General features: G+C 49.6%; 1 protein-coding gene across 5 annotated transcripts in view; it reads right to left on the minus strand.

The window, feature by feature from the left end:
- PDZ-GEF (PDZ domain-containing guanine nucleotide exchange factor) overlaps positions 1 to 27,352 on the minus strand; it is a 467,784-nt gene that overhangs the window by 387,278 nt on the left and 53,154 nt on the right. For 4 of the 5 annotated variants that reach the window (XM_071687284.1, XM_071687280.1, XM_071687282.1 and 1 more), the window contains exon 2: positions 2,482 to 9,698. In XM_071687284.1, coding sequence (XP_071543385.1) covers positions 2,482 to 9,533 — 7,052 coding nt within the window. In that variant the 5' untranslated portion in view covers positions 9,534 to 9,698. The remainder of the gene's footprint in view (positions 1 to 2,481; positions 9,699 to 27,352) is intronic. The other variant, XM_071687283.1, reaches the window with a different exon arrangement.

Here is a 27,352-nt window from a genome sequence, read left to right on the forward strand (position 1 = left end):
CTTAGAGCCATCAGGAGATGGTAAAGTTGCGGGGAGTTTCAGAAAAGGTAGTGGGAAAAGACTTAGTTTAAGAGGCGTTCGTCTTAACTGGGTGCATTACGTCAGGCATACTGGGAAATCCTGTCTAAATCGGACTTTGTGATGGTAGTTGAGGCGAGGCGAGACGCAGTTCGAACAAGAGAAGATGGAAGCGTTAGTCACTGGTGTAAGACGATTACTGATATTTCCTTAAGAAATTAAATCACTGATAAAGAAAAGAGAAAGAACGTAAGTAACAGAACGGAACCCTGATGGACACCACTGCTGAAGGAGACAATGTGAAGTGAACTCACTGACAATTAACGTGAAAAAATAGCCAAACAGATGGACAATACGAAATAATAGAGTGCGGGATGGAAGCTTACAGTGGAGGGCATGAAAATCATACTCCGACACCACACTCACTGAGGCATCGGAGTCTGATATCCTAGTACTTCACTTCGGCTTTCCCTCTTTATATTAACCATTCAGTGGATGACGCTACGCCCTCATTTAGCTCTGGCACGTACATCAGGAGTCTTCACGTTGCGGCTTCTCCACGCAATGTGACTCCGTCCGTACAAGCAAACACGTGGCCGGCTGATGATCGACTCATCAGCTATACCGCCGCGAGGGTGAGCGACCACACGGGTAAACACACTGGAGGTGAACCACTAGCACCAAACACAGCTCACCTCACAACGGGAGGTGTTCTCCTCCGGAGGCCGCTGGCGGTAGCGTGTCAACGCCGTCACAATGAGCCGTCGAGGTGGAGCGGCTCCTTCCGGTCTACCACTACCTGGGGTTTCCTCTCACTCGCTCTTCTCGAACGTCGAAAGGTCACTCCACTACTCTCCTTATACCATCTCTCTACAATCCAAACCACTGGTTGATAAACTGTACTCCCCGCCACTCCACCTTCTGTGAACACAGTCACCCCATCCTCTTTATGCTACAGAACTTCATCTTATTTCCCTACTCTCTTCCATCTTCTCTATCCTCAACATGCGCACTCTCTGCTCCCATCACTCTACATATTGTGCCCCTGTCCTATCATTCCACACACCGACCTAATACTCCAACTTCTCTCCCCATAATCGCAACTTCACTCCCACCACCACTCAAGGCCCGACACCACTTCACTCTCTGTGCTTTCAACTCCATCCTCACTGTTCCAAAATCTACATCCTCCGCTACAACAATCCATGTCTAAGCCACCGCCACGAACATTTTTTCCCCTACTTTACTCTCGTGTGTCCTAAACATTCCATTCTACCACTTCACATCCTGCGCACCATTCCACCACACTCTCCCCGACTCCACCGCTCCATCCTCTCTCTCTGCCTCTAATACTCAACCTTTGTCCTAACACGACCCCTATTACCTCAGCGGCCTCACCCTCCGTGCCCTACTACTCAACCAGCTCTGCCTCACCACTACACCACCCTCTCTGCCGTATCATTACTCCACTCCAACCCCCAACACTCAATTCCCTCTGCCCCACCACTCTACCCTCCCTGCCCCCATCTCTCCATCGCTGTGAGGAGGGTGTGCGGGGGAGTCTTGTTATGGTGATTAATCACAACTTCCAGGAATGGTTGCGTGGTGCGGTGCCTCCCCCATGATGACACTCCGGTGGTGCCTCGAACACAAACAGTGGTACTGGCTTCTACCAAATGCCCTCGGCTGTAAGGTGTGCGACCAGCTGCCTATACTGCCAAGGGCTACACTGCCGTTAACTGTCCACGCCTACGGAATGTCACTGACTCCAACTAAATACTGTCTACGGCTGTCTGTATCACCTCATATTCACAGCCGTCATCCGTCGTGTACTGTCAGTCGTACATCTACTGATAATGTGTATTGTCCTACACTACCACAACAGGTGTGCTGGAAGGGTGTCTATAAAAGGCGTTCACGACCGAAGGTCTGTTCATGTCCCCATCTAACAATTACAAAACTTACTTTTTAAGCTATATTTTTCTTAAGAGCAAACCATGAAGGCTTCTCTTTCCTGTTGTGCCTCCGATCAACCAGGCTGTCTGGGGGCCGCGATCTACAGGGCCATGCACCCACTGCAGCCATTCTGATCGGGTTCACTTTGAATGTGTTCACTGTTTTCAAAATATCCTACCAATAGTTCGTTCATAATGTTTCTGATAATCACACAGAGGCGGCTGAACAATTTAAGAAACATTATCACATCTGTGTCTCCTACTGTGAATCTAAGGCACCTTTGCTATCGAATGGCGTTTAATTCTAAAGTATTCCAGTCAGTGTTGTGTCATTATGGAAGGATTTTCTAATAATCAGGGACCACACCACTATAAAGCAACCCCACCACTTCTGCTTAAGTGTATGAGAAATCCACATGCATACCATTCACGACAATCCATCCTTCACCTCGTGGCTGGAAGGCCATTCCAGACCAGCTCACAACAAAAATATAATAGGATTGCTTACCTTTTCTCCTGCGCGAGGTGCTGGATCTTAGTGTGGTGCACTTCCGTATCCGGTTCGTCTTCGGCCTTGCGGCCGAAATGAACCGCCTTCTTCATTTTCTTGACCATCTTCTGTCCGCTGAACCGCCTGCCAACCCTGAACTGGTGGCTGCGGCTTCTCTTGAACCTCCTGCCGGAGGACTCTCCATCCTCCTCACCCTCTACCTCGTTACCCCCCTCGGAGGCTCGGCGAAACACCTCGCTCTGCACACTTATGTTATCATCCTGTTCCCTCTCCCTCAGGTGCTCCTGGCTTCGCCTCGCCTCAGAGTCACTGTGTCCACCGTGGCACTCGTCCCCACGACCATGCTTCATCCCGCCAGAGAACATGATCCCTAACTCGTCGAGGTCAGAGTGGCGACAAGTATGGTCATGGTTCTGGTGGTGATGGTAGTGTTCGTGATGGCAGGAGCCCAACTCGACGCCGCTGTCGTCCCTCCTGTGGGACTTCAAGAAGCCCTTGCAGCTGCTCCTACCGCTACCGCCGCTGCTGCTGTTGCTGCCGTCACCATCGCTGTTGCGTCCCACCAAGGTGTCGTCGTCGCTCACGTCCTCCCCCTCGCTCAGGTAACTCGTGCCGGAGTCGCGATTACTGCTCACACTCATGTCGCACTTGGCTGCCTTGTCGCCTTCCTCTCCCTCGACACTTCGTTCTTCGCAAGCAGCACCTCGATCGATCTTGCTGACTAAGATACTTCGAGTTTCTTGAGCGGCACCGCTTCCCTTTGGAACGACAACTTCACTCTGGTCTTCCAAGTCAATGTCTTTCTCCTCACTGAAAGCACCCTGTTCCTCAGGGACGCCACCACTCTCTTCCTCAGCTATAACACCATTTAATTCTTCAGTCAAGTCACCACCGTGTTCTTCAGTGAGGTTACTGATCTGTTTTCCAACTTCCTCACCACACTGTTGTCCAGCTTCCTCAACGCTCTTTTCTTGAGCCAAATCACCTCCCTCTTCCACAACAAGCTCACTACTCTGTTCCTCAGCAAGTTCACCACTGTCTTCTTCAGTAAGGTCACAGGTCTGCTCAGCAACCAAATCACAGGAATGTTCTTCGGCAAGGTCACTGGTCTGTTCTACAACCAGATCACAGGTCTGTTCTGCAAGGTAATAGGTCTGATCTACACCCACATCACAGGTCTGTTCTTCAGCAAGGTCAGAGGTCTGATCTATAGCCAGATCGCGGATCTGTTCTTCGGCAACGTCACAAGTATTTTCTTCGGTTAAATCACTAGTCTGTTCTTCACCCGTATCACAGGTCTCTTCTTCAGCCAGGTCACTGGTGCACTTTTCAGCTTTGTCAGTTGCCTGTTCTTCAACTACGTCACCACTCTGTTCTTCAGTCACATCATCACTTTTGTCTCCACTCTGGTTAATAATTTCCTCTTCAGCTGGTTCACCACTGTGATCCGGAGTCGGCTCACCCCTCTGTTCTTCGGGTGGGTCACCCCTCTGTTCTTCGGGTGGGCCACCACTCTGTTCTTCGGGTGGGCCACCACTCTGTTCTTCAGCCAGGTCACCAAACTTTTCTTCAGTTATCTCGCCCTTACTTTCTTCCAATACTACACCATCTACGTCGTAACTTGGTTCTTCAACAACGTCACCACTTTGTTCTTCAATGACACTGACACTTTGTTCTTTATCTACGTCATCATCGAGCTCAGCTACGTCACCACTCTGTTCATGACCATCATGTTCACCTCTGTCTTCATCATGAACTTCACTAATTTCACGACTTTGTTCTTCAGCTAAACCATCACTCTCGCTTTTACCCTCGCCTCCGCTACTTTCGCCCAGAACTACCTCACCGCTTCCCTCACCTGTTAGATCCGCAATCTGGTCTTCATGAATGTGATGACCTTGTCCTCCAGTCACGTCATCATCCCCTCCTTCAATCACATCATCACTCTTTTCTTCAGCTGCGTCACCACTTGGCTCTCCGGTTACGTCATCACTTTGTTCACCAGCTCTTTCGTCACGCTCTGCATCGGCTTCGTCACCAGCACTTTGCAGCTCACCATCATTAACACCTACAGCTACACCAGCAGCAACGTTCTCAACTGGTTCTTCGGCGACGTCGCTGTTGTACTCCACTTCCTCTTCGGGTATGGAGAGGAGACCACTGAAGACAGTCATGGGCAAAGCAACCTCATCTATGCCTAAGTTCTCGACCGCTGCAGTCGGACCATCGCAGCTATCGTCCCTCGACACGTTGCCCTCGCTTCCATCCGCCGACGTCGTTACCTCCTCGTGATCCCCATCGTCGTGTTCCTCGCCACCACTTGCGCCTCCGGTGTGACTAGTGTGCCTCACCTCACTCCCGTCAGCAAGGCAAGTCTCGGCACCAACCACGGACGAACCCAAGGAGGTCTCACTCTCGTCTCGGACCTCGCTATCTTCGCAGTGATCACTACCTGGGCCGTCGTCCACGTCCACTTGTCCGCTGACTTCACTTACTGTCAGGTCACTACTATCCTTACTTCCTCCAGCCCACTTAAGGCTCTGATCCTCCTCTTCACTTCCTCTATAATCCAAAGACGCCTCTGACTGGTCAGCGGAGGGATCAGATTCCTCAACGACGTTCACTTGGACGTCTGGCTCTCTCACTTCATTAAGGTCCTCGTTGGTACTTTCCTTCTCTTCTGAACAGCACACACCAAGATCCTCTTCGGTGTTATTGAAGGAAACTGTCTGCTCAACGGAATCGGAAGCACAAAACTCAATTTCTGGAAGATCGGGAGCCTCACAACCGTTCCCAATATCGACTTCATTCACCTTCAGAACGTCAGTTCCATCACAGCTGAACCCGCTGACAGGTAATTCCTCGGTGTCTTTTACGCAAACAGGATCAAACACAAAAAGTAAAGAGTCCTGTGTCTCGACAGCTGCTTGACCCCCGTCTCCAGGTGCCGGAGATAGATCAAGGTCCACCTCCAGGAACTGAGCTACATCGACCTGGTCTTCGTCACTGGTAGAACACTGAATAAATTCAGTCTGATCCTTGAGCGTTTCTATCTGTAGAAGAACGGAATTCTCCTCCTCTTGGTTCACACCACCAGCGTCTCTGAACGTTACCTCCACTTTACCTCCGCTTTCTCTGAACTCGACGTTATTGAGACTAACAGATTCAAGTTCTAGTCCGTTCACTACATTTTCGGATGGCACCTCTTCCCAGATGATCTCGGCCACTTTCAGGTTCTTCTTAATTCTAAGAGCGACAGTCTCGCGCTCCTTAACGCTGCTGCACTGTGAGGGAGAGCCGACGAAACGCCCCTCGTCACGGCACTCTGGTAGAGGACTGGCACCTCGCCCACGACCACTGGCCTCGGTCACTACTGCGTAAAAACTAGACTCATCCTCCACTATTAAGTCACTCAGGGCTCCTGCACCCGCCCTTTCCGTCCCTTCCTGTGGCAAGGTGCCCTGGCCATTTTCGCTCTGACCGTCTCGACCTACGCTACCGTTGTCTTCACTCTCTAAACCTTTTTCTGGCTCCCCAACAGTACGACCCGTCGTGTCCGAACACTCACTGAACACGCCACCCAGAATACAACAAATAGATTGACCGGACGTTGGGCCTGAGAGGGCGTCATTATCGTCATAGTGACACTCCATCCTGTCCTGACTTGGGCTATTGTCATCAGGGGTGCCAACACCTCCGGCGGGTTCTGAGCCATCGTTATCAGAACCGTTACAGAAATACGTGTCGTTACCAGAACTACCCCACAGGCACCGTCGCCTCACACAGGACGTGAAAACATTCTCCCTGGCCTTCACGTCTCTCTGAACGCAGACGGTGGTGTCTTCTGTATCATTACCGCTCGCTTCAGTACACACTCCAACTTCCTTTACCTCTTCTTTCCCCTCTTGTACAGTGTCCCATGAGAGCAGCCCTTCCTCTTCCAGGGTAACACCATCAGTAACTTCAGAGCTTAATTTCGTACAGAGGAAGACGTCTGTCGTGTACACTGTACAATCTGTACCCGACTCATCTTCAACGTTCATTTTCAAAACCTCTACCTCACCTTCCCCATTCACACTGTCGTCTACTGGTTCATTCAGTTCTTTCCGTGTTCCTTCATTCATTCCCTCCTCGTTCTCAATTTCTAGAGGTTCATTTCTTTCCCTCGTTGCTTCGACGTCTTCCTCGTCGCTCCTCACACATGCCTGGTCTGGTCTGCTGTCCTCTCCTTCCTGGTCTTGGACCTCAGCGTTTTCCTCACCTTCCTGGTCTTGGACTTCACTGCTGTCCTCACCTTCCTGGTCTTGGACTTCACTGCTGTCCTCACCTTCCTGGTCTTGGACCTCAGCGTTATCCTCACCTTCCTGGTCTTGGACTTCACTGCTGTCCTCACCTTCCTGGTCTTGGACTTCACTGCTGTCCTCACCTTCCTGGTCTTGGACTTCACTGCTGTCCTCACCTTCCTGGTCTTGGACCTCAGCGTTATCCTCACCTTCCTGGTCTTGGACTTCACTGCTGTCCTCTCCTTCCTGGTCTTGGACCTCAGCGTTATCCTCACCTTCCTGGTCTTGGACTTCACTGCTGTCCTCACCTTCCTGGTCTTGGACCTCACTGCTGTCCTCACCTTCCTGGTCTTGGACCTCACTGCTGTCCTCACCTTCCTGGTCTTGGACCTCACTGCTGTCCTCACCTTCCTGGTCTTGGACCTCACTGCTGTCCTCACCTTCCTGGTCTTGGACCTCACTGCTGTCCTCACCTTCCTGGTCTTGGACCTCAGCATTGTCCTCATCTTCCTGGTCTTGGACTTCAGTGTTGTCTTTACCTTCCTGGTCTTGGACCTCACTGCTGTCCTCACCTTCCTGGTCTTGGACCTCACTGCTGTCCTCACCTTCCTGGTCTTGGACTTCACTGCTTTCCTCACCCTCCTGGTCTTGGACCACAGCATTGTCCTCACCTTCCTGGTCTTGGACTTCACTGCTTTCCTCACCTTCCTGGTCTTGGACCTCAGTGTTGTCCTCACCTTCCTGGTCTTGGACTTCACTTATGTCCTCACCTTCCTGGTCTTTGAGCTCACTGCTGTCCTCACCTTCCTGGTCTTGGACTTCACTGCTGTCCTCATCTTTCTGGACTTGGACTTCACTGCTGTCTTCAACTTTCAGGTCTTGGACCTCACTGCTGTCTTCACCTTCCTGGTCTTGGACTTCACTGCTGTCCTCACCTTCCTGGTCTTTGAGCTCACTGCTGTCCTCAACGTTCTGGTCTTGGACTTCACTTATGTCCTCACCTTCCTGGTCTTTGAGCTCACTCCTGTCCTCACCTTTCAGGTCTTGGACTTCACTGCTGTCTTCACCTTCCTGGCCTTGGACTTCACTGCTGTCCTCACCTTTCAGGTCTTGGACTTCACTGCTGTCTTCACCTTGGTCTTGGACTTCACTACTATCCTCACCTTCCTGGTCTTTGAGTTCACTCCTGTCCTCACCTTTCAGGTCTTGGACTTCACTGCTGTGTTCACCTTCCTGGTCTTGGACTTCACTGCTGTCCTCACCTTTCAGGTCTTGGAATTCACTGCTGTCCTCACCTTCCTGGTCTTGGACTTCACTGCTGTCCTCACCTTCCTGGTCTTTGAGCTCACTGCTGTCCTCATCTTTCAGGTCTTGGACTTCACTGCTGTCTTCACCTTCCTGATCTTGAGCCTCACTCCCGTCTGCACCTTCCTTGTCTTGGACCTCACTGCTGTCTTCACCTTCCTCATAATCTTCCCTGCTATCTACCGTTGCATCAATTTGTCGTCCCTCCTCAAGCGCACTGCTGACCTCATCGTTTTCTCTTGCGGTCTCTTTATTCAAGTCATCCTCCACTTCGTCCTCACGCGTCTCGTCCTCCTTTACACCCAGCGAATCTACTGCAGCCTCGAGCTCTGCTAATTCTAACTCAATTACGATCTCCTCTCCTTCAGGCGTCATAACAGTGTCAGTCGTTGTGACTGATGATGAGCTAGGGACACGGCCAGGCTCCTGCTGTATCATTCCCTGTGGCGTCGCCTCCTCCGGGGTGTCCCTTGCTCCGAGGCCTTCGAGGACCACGTCAGCGGCTTCTCGGAAAGTCGTGGCCTCCATAAAGGGGATGCTGACGAGGCAACTGCGACCCACATCGTCAAGACCTCCGGTTCTCTCATCGTCCTCTTCTAGATCGCAAGACCCTCCTCTCCAGGGACTTCCTGAGGATGGTGATCTCGGGTCGGGTTCCGCCAGGCAGACGGGGAAGGAGTCCTGGGCGCCCGTCTCCACGCTATAGCTAACCTCGTCAGAGCTTTTCACCGCAGAAAAGGCCTTCGAGATAAACCAGGGGGCTTCGGCGACATCGCGGGTCACGCACCTGTCGTGGGCATCCAAAGTGTCGTGACCCATAAAGTCAACCTTTCGTCTTACTTCATCTCCTCCAGCGGAGCGTCCGGCGGCCGTGCCCTGGCACGGTCCGGCCGACAGAGCCCAAGCCCGGGGAGACTCATAAGCCTCGTTGGCTGACGATGGATGTGTCAGACTCTCTCCACGTTCCGAGCTCACCAGCGTCAGGTTACCTCTGAGGGTGTAGCACTGGTCGTCTTCCACGGGGGATACGCTCAGCGTGTCGGCGTCAACGTCACTATCGGTTATGTCATGGTTACTCCCGGCCTCGCCACACAGCCCAGATACCACCACACTCCTCACACCGTCTTCATTCACCAGGTCGGGGTCAAAATATTCGCCTCCACACAACCCAAGGGGGCGGTTGGCGAAAGATAGTTCCGTCTGTCCTTCGAACGGGTCAGCGGCGCCGATCCCGTTTTCTGTGATGAAGAGAGTGGGACGCTCCCCAAGAGGTTGGGGGTCCCTGCCGTCTGGTCCCTCCTCGCCGCTATCCTCGTCCTCCTCGTCGTCATCCACGCTGATGACGTGGGCCAGGAATGCCTTGCACCTGCCGTGGTCACCGTCGGCACACCACGGCACCAGGTCGTCAGGCTCGCCGGCAGGAGGCAAGGTCCTCACCAAGGGGTCATAGTCACTCTCCATCTTATCATTATCAGAAAGTCACTATTCACGTGTTGCAGACGTCACAATCACTCCTCTCACTTTTCATAGTGAGCACTAACTTTATATTTTTCTTTTTCTTTAGCTTAACACTTTAAAACACTTAAAAAGTTCGTATATGAAAATATAATATTTTATCTGTACATTCTGCAAAGAAAATTGAGCATTGATAAAGCTGTTCATAGCGATAAAGAACCGATGTCGTATCAGCGGTGACAAATTATCGTACTTTAACAATCACTCCATCACAGTCACCAGCATTCTCAAGCCCTTTATTGTAGCAGTTATTACACACACACACACACACACACACACACACACACACACACACACACCAAAGTTCCTAAGCACTTGCCTGTAGCAGCCCCTCAACCCCACCAGCATTCTCAAGCCCTTTCTTGTAGCAGTCATTACACACACACACACACACACACACCAACCAAAGTTCCCAAGCACTTGCCTGTAGCAGCCCCTCAACCTCACCAGCGTTCTCAAGACACTTGCTTACAGCAGTTATTACACACACACACACACACACACACACACACACACTTTGCACAAAACCTACGATAAACACAAACTTCCACGTAAAACGAAAATTTTGTTAAAACACCATTTCTTCTAGGCAGAGAACCCGGCGCGCACTACGCCACGATTGACCAGGGAAAACACCTCACCTCACCACAGGGTCATAAACGAAGACGATTAATCATCTTAAATAATCACCACGGACCAATCATACACGCAGACTAGTTAGTCCCTGCAGACTAATCATCACAGAATAATGCGAACAAACCAATCATCGGAGTATTCCCTACGGACCAATCATCGCACACTAATCACCACTGGCTAATCACCGCAGACCAATAAGAAGAGGCTCATCTTCGCATATGATTCAATAAAGGTTAATCACCACGCGATCATTAAAACCTCATCTCGGCACTAATAACCACGGAGGAGTAATCACAGCCATCGACAATGACTTAATCATCGTTGATCACGTCCTTCGTAAACCCAGTTCATAAACCCTGGAAACGACCGGTAACGCACCACAGGTCAAGCCAGCATCAACGCGCGTGTGCCTAACAACGCACCAGTCAGGTCAGTGCTGAACACAACGCGAATTAACCTACCAACGCGCCATATGCCACGTCAGTACAAACGCGCGTGTACACTCACACATTCCCCCACCCCCCAAAAAAAATCTTTACATTTTTGTGTTAAACAATATGACACAAAGGACGACGGATTTTGACAAATGCTCTTGGGTCTTGCCTCATATCGGTGGCCATGCCTTACATATACACGATCAGATTTCTCAATGTGTTTTTAGACGAAGTACTTAATGTAGAGCACAGAGCCTTTCAAACTATTTTGAATGCGCATCGCACTGACTGACGCTACAGAGACAACGGGAGTGTCGTGACGTTCATTTTGAAACCCACATCGTACACATACGTGAAGGTGACCGATTTCCCTGGGTGTACCCTACCAACGCACCATAGTCATCACTCAAATGATGGCCATCTGCTTCACCAGCCGACTACGACACCTGACGTGATCATATTCAAGCGTGGAAGGCTCGTCACAACAACGTAACCGCAACTATGAGACCCCCCAAACCACCACCACCTCATTGGCCCCTTAGGTCAGGGCAGGGGGGTGTGGGGTGGGTGGGGGTCAAACCACCACACCATAATACTCGAGGGTTGTACCGTCGTGCCCACAGAGTGTCGTAACGTTACGTTCACGGCCACTGCCATCGTACCCATGGGCAGGATTGTACACATCTTCACTCCTCGACAATCTAAGGCAAACTCTACCCCGCCCTCCCCCCCCAACACAAGCCTTGGAGTAGAGGCTTCGGCTGAACACACACACACACACACACACACACACACACACCACTTTCCTTATCGGGCTTATCATCATGGCGTTGTGGCCACGGGCAAAGCTGCAATCTCCTATCAGCTATTGGGTGATCCCAGCCTTCTCTCTCTCTCTCTCTCTCTCTCTCTCTCTCTCTCTCTCTCTCTCTCTCTCTCTCTCTCCGACTGAGGCCAATCAGCTACATGGACACCTCGTGGCACGCCTGCGAAAGCTTACAACTCCAGCGTCGCATCCAAGCGTGTGTATATCATCTGCTCCCCCCTCAGGCCCTAACACCTGTGATCGCATCAACTGCGACACTGTCGGCGAGGGGCCCCACGACGTAAGCACGCGATGACGATGCGGGAGCGACGGAGAGTTTCGTAAGGTCATCATCAGCACATGACTTGAAAGAGAGTTCCAGCCTACGAAACGGGGTTGAGACACACGTTAACAAGCACTCTATGCACACATCTCGTAACAAACATGTACAAAAGCTCTGTAACCACGTGTGAAACGAAGAGCCTCAGTGTGCTGTTCCATTTGACTGTGTTCCGCCAGTCAGTGTACACGACAGAGAGACGCACAGGATAAAACGACTACAAAGAGAGAGAGAGAGAGAGAGAGAGAGAGAGAGAGAGAGAGAGAGAGAGAGAGAGAGAGAGAGAGAGAGGAGTGCAAGTAAACAAATGTGAGCGTATGCACCCTTCCCCCCCGCCCCCCCATTGAACAGTACAAAGAGATTACCTCACACAAGTACATACACGAACAGACACGTACATGTATATACAGCCACTAATACGCGCATAAACAAGTACACGGACACAAACATGAAGCCAGAAACACGCACACGGGTAGGAAAATGTACGTACACACACGCGCACGCAAAAACCACCCGCAAAACACACACATATACAGCCACTGAACACGTCTGAGCAAGCACACACACCAACACCACTGAACACGCCTGAGCAAGCACACACACCAACACCACTGAACACGCCTGAGCAAGCACACATACCAACACCACTGAACAGCAAGCCATAAGCAGGAGAACACACTTGTAGAGAGGGAAATGCGCACACGGAAGCACAAATATGCCCGCAAAGCGCATGCAAACTCGTTACAAACGTACATACAAGCGTTGTCACAAAAAAAAACGCACTCTCTCTCTCTCTCGCACAGCGATCACACACACACACACACACATACACACGTGAGGCGACACCCGGCGCAGAGGATATGTGGTCATTCTGGGCGATAGTATTAGAAAACGACGACACACACACACACACACACACTCTCCCTACCTCCGATACTACACCAATGAACACCGGGTTGTACCCTCAACCACCACCACGCGTTATTCTGTGACACGCCGTTATCAACCGCGGGATTACGACGTTATGACGAGACCCGTACGTCCGTTGCGGCAGCCTCGCGTACGACGAAGACTGGTAGTGGGTGACACACGCACGACCCCCTCCACACCACCACCTAGAGAGAGTCGAAGCTCCGAGGAGAAAATGGAGTTCAGGACGAACGTTTTCGACACGAGCGAGAAGAACATCTCAGAAGTGATTGTGCAAGACAGTACGGAGAAGCACGGGGAGAGAGAGAGAGAGAGAGAGAGAGAGAGAGAGAGAGAGAGAGAGAGAGAGAGAGAGAGAGAGAGAGCCAGCGACCTTGAGTGTGACGGCCTGTGTCGACCTAACCCGTATGTGTGTGTGTGTGTGTGTGTGTGTGTGTGTGTATTTCTTCCTGGTGACGTAATAACAGAGTTTCACGTTCGGTTAAACCCCGTGCGCACGACCAGTACGACCCCTTAAGCACGACGAGCGAGTGCGACCCTTGAGCACGACGGTACGACCCCTTGAGCACGACAGAACAATCCTTAAGCACGACCCTTGAGCACGACGAGAACGACTCTCGAGCACGACGTACGATCCTTAAACACGACGGTACGATCACTGAGTACGGCACGTACGACTCTTGAGCACCGACGGTTCGACCTCTAGGAAAGGTGGTCTGGTCCTTGACATGTACTCCTTGGCGGGTCAAGTCAAAGACCAGGCCACGAAGGGTCGCAGGTCGTGTTCCACGAGTCGTACCGTCGAGCCCAACGACCTTTAACAACGTACTAGAGGAGCCTAATTAAATGCTTTTAAAAAAGAAAAATCACCTCCGACTTGGGGGCAACACTACACACCGGCATCACCGGCGCGTTGCAATCAGTACCACTCTCCCCGCACACCACTACACCCACACACACACACACAACTACACCCACACAACTACACCTACACACACAAACTACACCTACACACACACACACACACACACAAACACACAACTACACCGCCACACACACACACACACACCTCCACACACACACACACACAACTACACCTACACACACACACTCACACCCACACAACTACACCTCCACACACACACATGCACATCAACACCTCCACACACACACACCCACACACCTCCACACGCACACACACACACACACACACACACACTTCTTTTCTCTCTAGCTTATTCTACATCACTTCGCATTCCTTACCCGTAACCATTCGTCACTGTACCGCCATTCTCTCTCTCTCTCTCTCTCTCTCTCTCTCTCTCTCTCTCTCTCTCTCTCTCTCTCTCTCTCTCTCTCAGACACACAAGAATGCCACTGCGGGACAACAGGAAAACTGTGATCTCCAACTTCACCGAGCGCGACTAAATGTACAGACAGTGTCACTCTCCTGGAGTCTATTGCCACAGCAAGAAGAAACACTCAGTCTATTGCCACTGCAAGTGAAGAAAGACTCAAGTCTATTGCCACTGCAAGTGAAGAAAGACTCAGTCTATTGCCACTGCAAGTGAAGAAAGACTCAGTCTATTGCCACAGTAAGTGAAGACTCAAGTCTATTGCCACTGCAAGTGAAGAAAGACTCAGTCTATTGCCACAGTAAGTGAAGAAAGACTCAGTCTATTGCCACAGCAAATGAAGAAAGACTCAGTCTATTGCCACTGCAAGTGATGAAGGAGTCAGTCTATTGCCACTGCAGTGAAAACAAGTGCAGTGAACTCACTTCAGTCTACTAAGCACTTCACCCGACACAACAGCTCGGCCAACCAACACTTCATTATACACACCATCCAGTCCATTCCCACTTCAGTCAAACGCCGCTTTGCCAAAGACAACACTCCGGCCCACACCCACTTCACCAAACACACCGCTTCAGTCAATTTCACAAAATGGAAAACGTCACTTCACTTCCACTTACTAAACACAACAAAAATCCATTTCCACTTGAAATTCAAAACTTCATTTAACTTCCAATACACTTGAAAACACTTCAGTCCACTTCCATTTCATTAAACACTCCACTGAACTGCTACTACACTAAATGCAACACTTCCGTTAACTTCCGCGTCACGAAACTCTAACACTTAGGTTAACTTTCACTTCACAAAATAGAATAGTTCAGTTAACTTCCACTTCACTAAAAACAGCACCTCACTTAAATGCCGCTCCACTAAACACAACACTTTTGTTAACCACCGCTTCACTACACCCAACACTTCAGTTAACTGCCAATTCACTGACCACGCCTCGGTCAACTTCCACTTCACTAATCACAACACTTCAGTTAACTTCCATTTTACTAACCACACCAGTTAAATTCCACTTCACTAAACACAACACTTCACTTTCACTTCAACCAACACTTCCGTTACCAGATCCTTTCCAGCACACCATTTCAGTTTTAACTGCCGCTTCACCAACCACAGCACCAGCTAACTTTCACTTCACTAAACACAACACTTCACTTAACCGCCATTGACAATCCATAACACTTATTAATCGCCACTTCGCTGGGCATTACACTTCTCTCAACTTCCACTTCACCCAACGCTTTGGTTGATCACCACTTCACCATCCACAACAATCGTTAACTGCCAGCCACTTCATTAAGCACAACACTTCATTTAAATTCATATTCACTGAACATGAGATTTCGGTTCACTGCCACTTCACTAAACATAGCACCTCTGTCGAATGCAACTTCCCGAAACACACCACTTCTGTCAAATGCCACTTCACCAACACATTTCACAACCCTTCAGTAAACACACTTCACAACCCTTCAGTAAACACATTTCACAACCCTTCAGTAAACACACTTCACTACCTTTCAGTAAACACACTTCACAACCCTTCAGTAAACACACTTCACAACCCTTCAGTAAACACAAGTCTCGTCTACGTCACTTCAATTAAAGCACAGGTCATACCACCGTAAATTCACTGAATATCACCAAGAACACTGCCATTTCACTGAATATCATTTTCTCTTGTCATTTCACGGCACTTTTCTTGAGATGCTATTAATATTCAGTTGACTGTCACTTCACTAAAAAGCAATATTCGGTACACTACAATGTCACTATACAACAATATTCGGTATATTACAATTTTACTCGAGCAATCTTTGGTCCATTACCACTTCACTGAATAATAATGCACAAATCACTGCCACTTCGCTAAAAAGAAATACGCAGTCCAGTAAAGCTTCACTGAATAGCGTATGGTTCACTTTGAGTACCTTTTCACTGTACACTTCAGTCCACTGACACTTTACTGAAACACATAATCATTCAGTATTTTGTCACTTTAACACATCCATGTTCAGTCCACTCCCACTTCACCAAACACTTTACTCCACTACCACTTCAGGAACCTGATTTTGTCTAAAAGCACTTCACTGCCCGCAGCAATAATCAGTCCCCCTCCCACTTCACTACACACTTCAGTGCCACTTAACATGAACAATGCTCAGGTTACTACGACTTCAGTGAACACAAGAATGCTCACATCACTTATTTCACTGCACACTTTATTCCACTACCACTACAAGAAACACTTTACATCACACGCACTTCACTACACACTTAACGATTTTCTTTTCCACTCTCACTTAGTCTCTAAGCACTTTAGCTCAAAGCTATTTCACTGAACACTCTAGTCCACGAATACTTCAACTCGCAGTCATTTCACTAATGATTTCATTGCATTGGCACTTCACTAAACACATCAGCAATCACTTCTTCGACACCAACTTCAAAGACACACAACACTTCAATTCACCTTCGAATCACTGTTCACTTTACTGCAACTCCACTTATCACACCATCACTCGACATACTACCACTTTACTTAAGTGTTCCATTTTCCATGCCACGGTACGTTATGAACAAATTCAGCAGAATAACAGGTACAATGCGGTACAGTACAACACCCATTTCGCAAACGAAAACAAAAAGGCCTATATACAGCTTGAGAGCTGCACAGGAATTCATAGCTGATCGCATGTCAACACGGAGGTCCAGCGAACAAATGCGCCAGCGACCCTATCCATCAAGCACGAACGGTCGCTCGCTCGCAAACCGTAACTCACAAAGTGGCGCCCAACGCACGCAACGACTAATACTAACAGAGGTGTACATAACATAGATAGTCTCAAGGGTATATGACACAGCACAATGGCGAGAATTTTCTTTTTTTTTTATAAATATACATAAATCGCACGCTCTTTGGATATCATGTCTAAATGACTGTACTCGCTTGTCTAAGTGACTTTGCGTAACTTGAGCGTCCACCACTGCAGGTAACTAAGGGTTAAAGCTTGTAGACGTTACTTATCACTGATGGTAAATGTCGCATTTCTTGCCAATGGTTAAATTCATCGTTAACTAAGAGGTTAATCATACTGATCACACAGACAAAATTTCATGAACTTGTTACATTCGTAATTGATCATGAACTAAGAGGCTAATTATTGATCACAACATTATGTTAACTTGTTAAGGACGTAATCAATAACGTCACGATTGTCATTCGTTGTTTCTGGTACCAGTTACTGAAAGTCTGTTGCACTGTCAGTTTCGTAAGGCACAGTTTTTTTTTCTTTTTTTAAGAAGAATGCTCATTCATGAGGAAAGATAAAGGTCACTGATTTTTAACGGAAGATACTGAACAATTATTCGTGAAGAAAGGTGAAGAACACCGATTCGTAAGGAAATATGAAGAACACTGATTCGTAAGGAGAGAGAAAAGAGGAGGACCATTAATTCGTATGGAAGTATGAAGAATACTGGTTCGCATGGAAATATGAAGAATACTGGTTCATATGAAAAAATGAAGAACACTGATTCGTAAGGGAAATATGAAGAACAATGATTCGTCCGAAAAGATTTAACACTGCCATTTCAGTTCAATAAACGTAAACACCAACTTTCCATTACTACCTCACTTCACGGCTACTTAACACAATGTTTCACCGACACTTCACTTAAATTCACTTCACTTGACAATCCGCTTCCCCTTCAAGTGACATCCCTTGCCACTTCCCTGAACATTTAACTGCCCCTTCACTAAACATTCACTGCATCTTTACAATCCATTGTCTTTTCACTTGACTCTAAACTGCCCCTCACTTTAATAACATCACACATCCTTTTCTTTCACGTTTACTTAATATACTTTCTCTAAACACTCCTCAGCCCTTTCACTCAACATCCCACATCCCTTTTCCAAACACTCGACAGCCCCTTCAACTTAAAAATCACACAGCCTCTTCTGTAAACACTCCGAGGAGCAACCCCTTCCCTTCACAACGTCCCATTCATATAACAACCAACTGCCCCCTTCACTTAACACGCCGAGACCCTCTTCCCTTAACATTTCAACAAGCCAACTCCACGGAACACACCAGTGTCCAATGATGTGTCGGCTCACAAGGGTCCAACAATGGAGTTATCACGTACACATGTGCTGGATATGTCCGACACACGAGCACGTCCAGCCGGAACAAAGTTCACCCACCAGATTGTGGCGTCGACTCCGTTTTTGTCGAGTTTAGTGTTGCGTCAAATCAAGGCGCCCCTTTCCTCCCCTCCCAACCACGCCACCCACCTAACTACCTCGCTACTGACACCACCGCCACCACCACGGCGCCTCGTCCACCGCTCAACGCACCCCGTAATCCACCCCTTCACAAACATTCCCCCACTTGTCAGGAGTACACCTGCTGGTGACGTCTGAACAGGACGAAACATTCATCATCAGTTCGGCGAAGTGAGTGATGACACCTCCCAGAGGAGCGACGACGGTCTGACACTTGGGCATGATGGCGGTGGCAACTGACGTGACCCTCGGAGGTCGTGCTTCAGCGTCGTACCGTCGAACTCACGACACTACTTTTCCTGGAGATGATTTTTTTTTCCCTTCGTCACCACCTTTCCCTACACACGATTACCGCCCAGTAGTAGCCCGTGATGTAACCACACACACACACATTCCTTCCCACCTTCACCACCTGACCTAGTTCTGTGTAGTCTTACTGACGAACAGGTCACATCGCCTCCACACATCGATCACCAACACTTCTAACTGGCCGGCCATCTTGTTAACCAAGACCATTAACGCAGTCACTACATGTGTGGCTCCCCACGACCCGCGTAACGTCAGAGCCTGAACTCTGGCAAGCTCTTCCGCACCTTCTTACTCAACTCAATTCGTCACACCTGCGACTCACACTGAAGGTTTCTATCCCCGCTGGGAACTGCACTTCCATCGCAACAACTCCACGAAAACACCAGAGTCTCAGGCTGCCTCTAGCTCCAGAGGCGCCTTGAGAAGGACTGCGCGAGAGATAAGAAGTTCCCTCGTGGCAGGATGTCCGTGCCTTGCCCACCTGACTGACTGGCTGGCTGGCTGGCTGCCTGAGTGGAGAGGAGGAGACCTTGACGCGTCCACCGCAGGCTGTCCACACCGCTCTACACCCGGCCATGACCAGCCACGACCGCACGGTCTTAACAACCTTCGCTGCCCCTACGATGAGAATGGCTAGTCCAATAAAAGGAACCTTGCTGGCTGGCCTCCACGAGGTCCACATTACTATCAGAGGCGTCAAGAGATGCAACACGCCGGCGACCTTGACGGCGAGCGCAGCACGATCGCGCCCCGGGCTAATCGTCGCCCTAGTTCTCTTCCCTGTGTTGCTGTCGATCCCCTGTGCATCAAAAACATACCACATGACAAAGCGGGATGCAACAAGACCCTGGCGAACTCGTACGAGATTCAGTCACACTGGCAACTGGTGCCTCTGCACCCGGCCGGAAATGCTGCAGGTAAACGGAGGCGAAAGTGCATGTGGATAACATTCATGGAATTCACCGTTGCTGCTTAAGACATATTTCACCCACACAAGAGCCAAGCGTTACCCACAGCCGCATCCCAGTGCACGGTGTTCCTCCGGACCGGGACGAAAGATTGGAAATAAAAATGTATAGGAGTAAAACAAAACAAGATAAGATCAGGAGCTCAACAGACAATGAATAGAAGAATCACGTAAGCCGGTAGCCGAGTCGCACGTGACTCAGCCTGCGCCACCCACCTAACCAACACACAGCCCACCCTAACCCTACCACCTCACACATCCTGCCACCACCCCCAACACTCCCTAACTCTTCCATGCCCTTTGCCATCTCGCACATCCTGTCTTCTTAAATCCCAGTCATCCTAAACAGTCTTTCCGTCTTCAGCTCCCGTCACTCTAAAACCCCCAACGAATGTCATCACAACGATCCTGCGAAATTGGGATTTCTCGTCCCCTACACTCACGCCATCTGAGCCTTACCTATCTGCACCCAGCGAGTCGACAACGTCCACGCCCGAGAGAGAAGCAAACTTGCTTATCCTCAGCATCCCTATGATCCTCTACTGCCGGTGCGAACAGAGAGAAGTCGTGGAGTCCCTACCATAACCTGAGATGCCCCTCACTACCTTCCCACCTGCAGGAGAACCAACACAATTCACGAGATAAAACCACACTTGCGTCCCTGAAGGTCCCCCCTTCCCCAACCTCTCCCTCCCCCCACCTAATGCTGCATCTCTGTGTCTCCCCCCCCCCCCCCCCCAACCTCCATCCCTGCCACCAAGGACGTTCACACGACACGCCCTGAAGTCACGTGGGAAAACAGCTTAAAGTCTATCACCACTCGACCGAATGGGGGACATTCGGTCTCCATGATCTGACTCCCTACCATCGGCTATAAACCACCGCCCCAACGCCTCACCATGAACATCTTCAAACAACACGAGAAGGACAGCTTCTTGTGTCTTCTATATGTCCATACATACGCATCCAAACATACGTGAGCTTGTACATAAGGTTCTGTGTTCCTGTACATGATTTGCACGTGTTTGATTACGATCTGCGTGTAACGGGGGTATATATAAACTGGTGTTGCCCCGTCTCTTCACCTTGTATATACGTGCCATGTCTTTGCTCCTGTGTGTAAGTACACACAACACACACTCCAGCCTAAGCCAAGAGCCCATTTGTCGACCAGCCCCAGGAAAAGGATGAACACCTGGGTAGGGTGTGGACCGAAAGACGCGCCTAGGACTCGAACCCATTCGGGTGTGTGTGTGTGTGTGTGTGTGTGTGTGTGTGTGTGTTCGTGGTCGTCTGTGAGTTAACCTGTGAAATGACACACTCAAACCAGACTATCACCCACGCAAACCAGGTGACGGGCGGGGGAGAACCAACACGTACGACTGGCCGGGCCGGATGTCCCCGCCTCTCACCACCCCTTCCCACGACTCCCCTCGACATAACACATCCCCGCCCATGTCTGCTACACCTCTCACCTGCACACACACACACAGAGCAGCCCAACCCTCAGCTCGATGATTCGGATCTTGATCGCGGAACCTAACGAGGCACACTTCTCCCACCCCCCATACAAAACCGCGACCTCACCCCAACACCGCGCCTTTTGAGAACCCACAGCCGCCGCGTTTTAAAGGCCTCTAATGCCACGCTCTATATTCCTTAGCAACCTTACCCCACGTTCCCACACATACCATGCCACACACGCCTTCCACCTCCAACCTTTTCCCACGCGTTAAAACCTTACCGCCGTAACCACCTCTCGCCACACCCAGCCCCGCCCAGCCCGACGAACGAGCTACCTCATCTCGTATGCCCTCTGGGTACATAGTAGCCATTCCCTACTGTATTACCACTTCAACTCCTTGGCTTCTAATGGTGATCTTAAAACATCCTAGAAACTTCAATATTTCACAGTCGTCAGTGTCACGGCGTGTGGCTGGTCAGTGTCACAGAGTATGGCTGGTCAGTGCCACAGCGTAAGGCTGGTCAGTGCCGCAGTGCACGGCTGGTCAGTGCCACAGCGTACGGTTGGTCAGTGCCACAGTGTATGGCTGGTCAGTGCCACAGTTTACGGCTGGTCAGTTTCACAGTGCACGGCTGGTCAGTGCCACAGTGTATGGCTGGTCAGTACCACAGTGTACGGCTGGTCAGTACCACAGTGTACGGCTGGTCAGTGCCACAGTGTACGGCTGGTCAGTGCCACAGTGTATGGCTGGTCAGTGATACAGAGTACGACTCTTCACTGCCGCAGTGAACGCTCGCCAGTGTCGCAGTGCGCGAGCCACCCACGCGACAGTGTAAGTGGCGGGACAACTGCACAATAAAGAGACATCCATGCCACTACAACGACACTCGTAGTATCTTCTACAAGTCCGCGCTGTCGTATAAGACACCCACTACCTGCCAGGGCGAGGGGGTATCCCGCACTACTACGCCCACGTCTCTCTCTCTCTCTCTCTCTCTCTCTCTCTCTCTCTCTCTCTCTCAGCGAATCAGAAACGCGTCAGGCGCATCATCTTTCTCCTTTTGCTGTGACTTGTGTCGTCAGGTTATGACGGGCCGGGCCATCGTGCCCTTCAGTGATCGTGGTGTCGTCGTAATCAACAAAAAAAAGGCGGGGGCGGTGGGGGGAAAAGGAGGCTGACCTAACCACAAAATTGACGCATGATTAAGAGCCAAATGAGACGGCCCCGCTGGGCGATATGCATACAACCGGCTCCACTTGCACAACCCGTCTGACCAAACCAGCTATGTCACAACTATCTATCCAGAGCTCGGGGTCAATATAAGCATATCTGATCCAGCTTTTGGCGCGGTCCAATCCCGAGTGCATAAAGCATTCGGGTGAGCGCCACAGGGGATCTTAAATGGGGTTGGAATTCGAAAGGCGCATCACGTCGGGTCGTGGCTTGAACCGGAGCCAAAATACGTAAAAACCAAAATGCACAAACATATCAAATTATGATGGAATGTATGTATACGATCGACTGTGGTGCGCGCCCAAAAGTCGTACAAAATCGTTTGCAATGCGCAACAAAACTTGCTTCATAAAACCGGGTTGCGACGCGGGCTTAAAATCATATACAAGCATTGCGATGCGCGCCAAAATTCCTGTTAGAAAAAAAAAAAAGGGGTTGGGTGCGCGTAAGAACTTTTAAGAGAAGGGCTATGACGCTCGCAAAAACTCGTGGAGGAAGCGGGTTACGATGCTAGCCAAAGCTCCTATGAAACATGGGCTGAGATGTATGCTAAAACTCGTATTAAGGAAAGAAAAAAAAATTACGCGCCACCCTCCAAAACTTATAGGAAAACGGATCGTGCGAAGCACCAAAACTTGCGTAAAAAGCGTGCTGTCATGCGCACCAACTCTCCTAAGTTGTGACGGGCCAGAAAACCCATAAAAGTAATAAAGAAAAAGGGTGGCACTTTTCCGCAACATCCTAAAAGAAAGAAAAAAAAAATGCACTCACGAAAATTTTTAAGATGAACTTCAGTAGCGAGCGTTTGAGCGCGCCACAAGGCGGTGATAAGGTAACTCATAATATCGAGACGCCATACACTATACGCGAGGGCAACGGAGAATCCACCTCAGGTTAAAACATAAGAGCAGTGTGTGTGTGTGTGTGTGTGTGTGTGTGTGTGTGTGTGTGGACACGACCAACGAGCCCCCACCCCCAAGGCCACGTTGGTATATACTCCCGATGGAACGGACCGGAAGGAAAAGGTCAACGAGCACGATACGAGATACGTACTCACGAGACGCGTAACACTGCGTCATCCGAGTCATACGGGTGGTGCAATCTGGGCCTCTTGTCAGTGATGGGAGGGATGCTCCGAAAACCCGTTCACCTGAACGTGGCTAACGTATGGACCTACTACCAGCTCTTGCTCTCTCGCCAAACACTCCCCTGGACTTTACCGCTGGACATATCCAGACCATTCCTCCTTCTCCTCTTCTTCTTCTTCTTCTTCTTCTTTAAGCTTTGTTTCACTCAGAGCCAGACCATCCAGATTTCTTTCCTCCAATACACTACCTACTTATCTCTTTCCTTAAATACACTCTCTCTCTCTCTCTCTCTCTCTCTCTCTCTCTCTCTCTTTCGTCACATATTGGTTCCATCCACATACATTTCGAACCCCGGCCCAAGCACTCCCCCGCTCGGCTCCTCCGTCTGCCCCATCTTCTAGAAATTGAAATACAGGAAGTGAGGAGGGGGGGAGGGGAAGGGGCTTCCAGGCCTTGCCCCACCGGCTCCCACCCTCTTTAGTCGCCTTCCTGGACACGCAAGGAATACGGGGGTAGAATTGTTTTTCCCTTACCCCAGGTATACATAAAGAAGGAACAGAGGGGGCCAGGTGAGGATATTCCAAAAAAGGCCCAGTCCTCTGTTCTTAACGCTACCTCGCAAACGCGGGAAATGGCAAATAGTTTAAAAGAAAAAGAAAGATGTATATATATATATATATATATAAATTCCTTGTAACCTAATTACGATGAATAACCCACTTTTTTTCTCTTGAGTCTGTGAGCTCTGAACAATAGTCGTAAATGACATACTTTTTTACCACACGAGAATTCCACAGAAAAATGAGCAGCTCCGAGACAGAGACGACGTGATAATTCAGCACCAGTTCATAAAGCCGAATGAATACGTGAGCCAATGTTTGAAGTCGTCTCAAGATAATAATAACAAAAAAGAATCAGCAAACACGGATGCTGAAGCACGTTCATGTGTGAGAAGTGAACACGGGGCACACAAGCGGACACGGACGTGGTCGGCCGAAGGGAAGCGTTCTCCCCTCTGATCACACGAGGCGAGGTAACGAAGGAAAAATCGCTCGAGGAACCCTCCCAAAAACACAGTCTTAATCATATCTATTTCATCCAACATGCAGGTCTCATATAAAGGTATAATCAGCGGGCACTATCTTTCCGAACCTTCGACACAGTTACCCCACTCACCCTCAAACCTAAACAACTTCTGAGGCTTGTACTGACTGGTTCATAGTTCGTCAGTTTTCGGAAAAATCTGAAAAGAGAGAGACAACAAAGTACGATTTCCCAACCTAAAAAAAACGTTTATCAATGTACTATTTCCAATGCTGAGGTGAGTACGTTTGCAAAGGATGAGTTCCAAGCCAGAAGTAAACGGAGTTTCCATGGTATGAGCTCCAACACAGGAGCAAATGAGTATAAAAAGTACGAGTTCCAAAACAACAGAATCAAATGAGTTCACAAAGGGTTAAGTGCCAACACAAAAGTAAATCAGGTGACAAACTACGAATTCCAACTCCAAGTGAAACTCGAGTTTACAAAGTACGGCAGCGTCACCTTGACAGCGAGCGACGCGGATGATTTGGCTCTCCGCCCATAATGCACTGCCTACGCCCGCGGTCCTCCCACGGCCGCGCCACGTACAGGTGTACGTGCACAAAAACCAGTCCAGCGAGAGGCCTGCACCTGGACAAGGCCAAATACCGTGACGCCAGCCGGCCAGCCAGCAGCAGCCCACCACAAACCGGGCCTTCACTATATATAGGTGCAGCAAGGCAACCTCCTCCTCCTTCCTCCTCCTCCAAGACCTCCAACACCGTCTCCACCTCCCTACCTCGCCACGCTGCCTCCACCTCCACGAAAGTCTGCAACGCTGCCTTCAAGCTGGCGAAGACCAGCCGGTAATCTGCAACCATCTTAGTTTATCTAGCCATCTCGGTGAAAGCCTCTTAAAATCACTGTGAACCTTCCCCGTACTCATCTTATGGGCGGCAGCGCAAAGGGACAACAGAGAGTCTACGTAATGGTCCCGGCAGCCAGATAATTACAACAGAGGTCACAGAAGATGGTCCTGTATTCGAATAATCTTTTCATTGACTACCACCTCAATTTCGACCGGCGGTTGAGTCTAATTTCATGGACCTAACTCGATCCATGAGATTGAAATGAATTACCCACTATCTTCACCTCAAGCCTAGGCTAACTAAGGCGCGGTATGACGACCTAGGGCGTGAAAACTCTGAACGTTGTTCCCTGAAGAGGTATCGTCTGCTAGCAATACCATCCACCAGTGCTACGGCATCCACTAAAATGCGAGAAGAAAGAGATACAGTCTCAAACCTTCTCATGTCTTGCTGTTAATAGCGATGTGTTGTGCTACCTGTGGCAGGGTCTGTCTCAAAGACCAATCCCGAAAAGACTTGATTTCTTATGTTTTCTTCGTACACTTAAGACAATGCTGCAGTGCGTGTCCATGTCTCTGCCTACACACAGTTCACACTGGATAAAATAATATCACAACCGGATTTCATCTCAAGTGTCATGCTCGACCATATCGTTCACGACACCCCCCAGGGCCGTTCACTGCGTCGTAGTTGGGTCAGGCATATCATCAGGCACCACGGGGCCAATCTCCCATGAAACCGCACGTTTAGAACGGCACGATGCTTCGCGTTCTGGTCTAGTAGTCTGAGCTGGCTGACTGACTGACCCGACTGCCCAGTAGCATAATTCGATCACGGACACTAATAACAAGACTTCGCTCCCGAGCAAAGTTCATAATCTTAAGACTAATCCAGTATAAATGCTCTACAACCCCACATTCTCGTCTGGTCGCACCTGCCCTATAATTTACCTTCAACAAACCAGTCTTGGGAAAAGTCTGTCACGACTGTAGCACGCCCAAGATGATCATCCTCCTCCTCCTCCCCTCAACACAAACAAAAAAACAAAAAAAAAACACGAGCCCATCATTAATTCAGGAAGTCACCCACCGCTTCCTGGAGAGGTTGTTACATGGCACACCGGAGCGCTGCGGTGTTACACATGGCATCCGCTGAAGTCACACGGGGGTGAAGAAAAAAAAAAAAATTATCATATTCATCCTTTGAGTTGCGCCGTGCCAGGAACGCCCACAGCGAGCGTTCTCGGGAGAGTAGTGGGGGTGTGGGTGGGGACGCCACGTAACCTTTCCACCTGCCTGCTCACAGTTACTTGTTACACTCCCACCAGTCCTACCACTGGTGAGCGAGAGTCTCGCTCTCACCACCTCCTCCCTCCCCTTCACCAAAACTTATCTGTCGGCACCGAGCTGGTGGTTTCAATCGCGATTGAAACTAGCAATCGACAACCGGCAATACTCGGAGCATCCAACACCGGGAATGACCCCTTCAAAAGAGGGATCATATCCCCCGTGAATAAACGCACCACATCATTAAATCTAAGTTACTCGAAGAACAAATTTTCCCCAAATTCTTAGAATGAAAGAAACGAAAACCGGTGAAAAAAAAAAAAAAGGAAAGAGTGAGAGAACCTTAAACAAAACGCACGGATGTTCAGGTGGTAACACCCTCACCCAGGACAATAATATTGACGAAGGCGACTGTCTGTACCAAACACTCCATCCCACGTGACCTCGCTCACCAGCCACCCAGCTAACTAGCATCATTAGACGAGACAGTCGTGCTAGAACTGCAGGAGATCAGCTCTGGGCCCTTGCTCAGTCAAACGCCGTCGTTGTGAAATGACAACTAAACTCCCTCAATCACAGAGGTTAATTCCAGTTAATGAGTTAATTAATCAGCCTACGTACTATGGCGTGGGGCAAGGTATCACAGACCGTCGAAGGAAAGGGGTACTAGCTCACATCACTCCACTGCCTCTATCCTCCTCCTGATTTCCACGATACGTTT

This window comes from Panulirus ornatus, chromosome 43 (genome assembly GCF_036320965.1).
Source record: "Panulirus ornatus isolate Po-2019 chromosome 43, ASM3632096v1, whole genome shotgun sequence".
Taxonomy (NCBI): domain Eukaryota; kingdom Metazoa; phylum Arthropoda; class Malacostraca; order Decapoda; family Palinuridae; genus Panulirus; species Panulirus ornatus.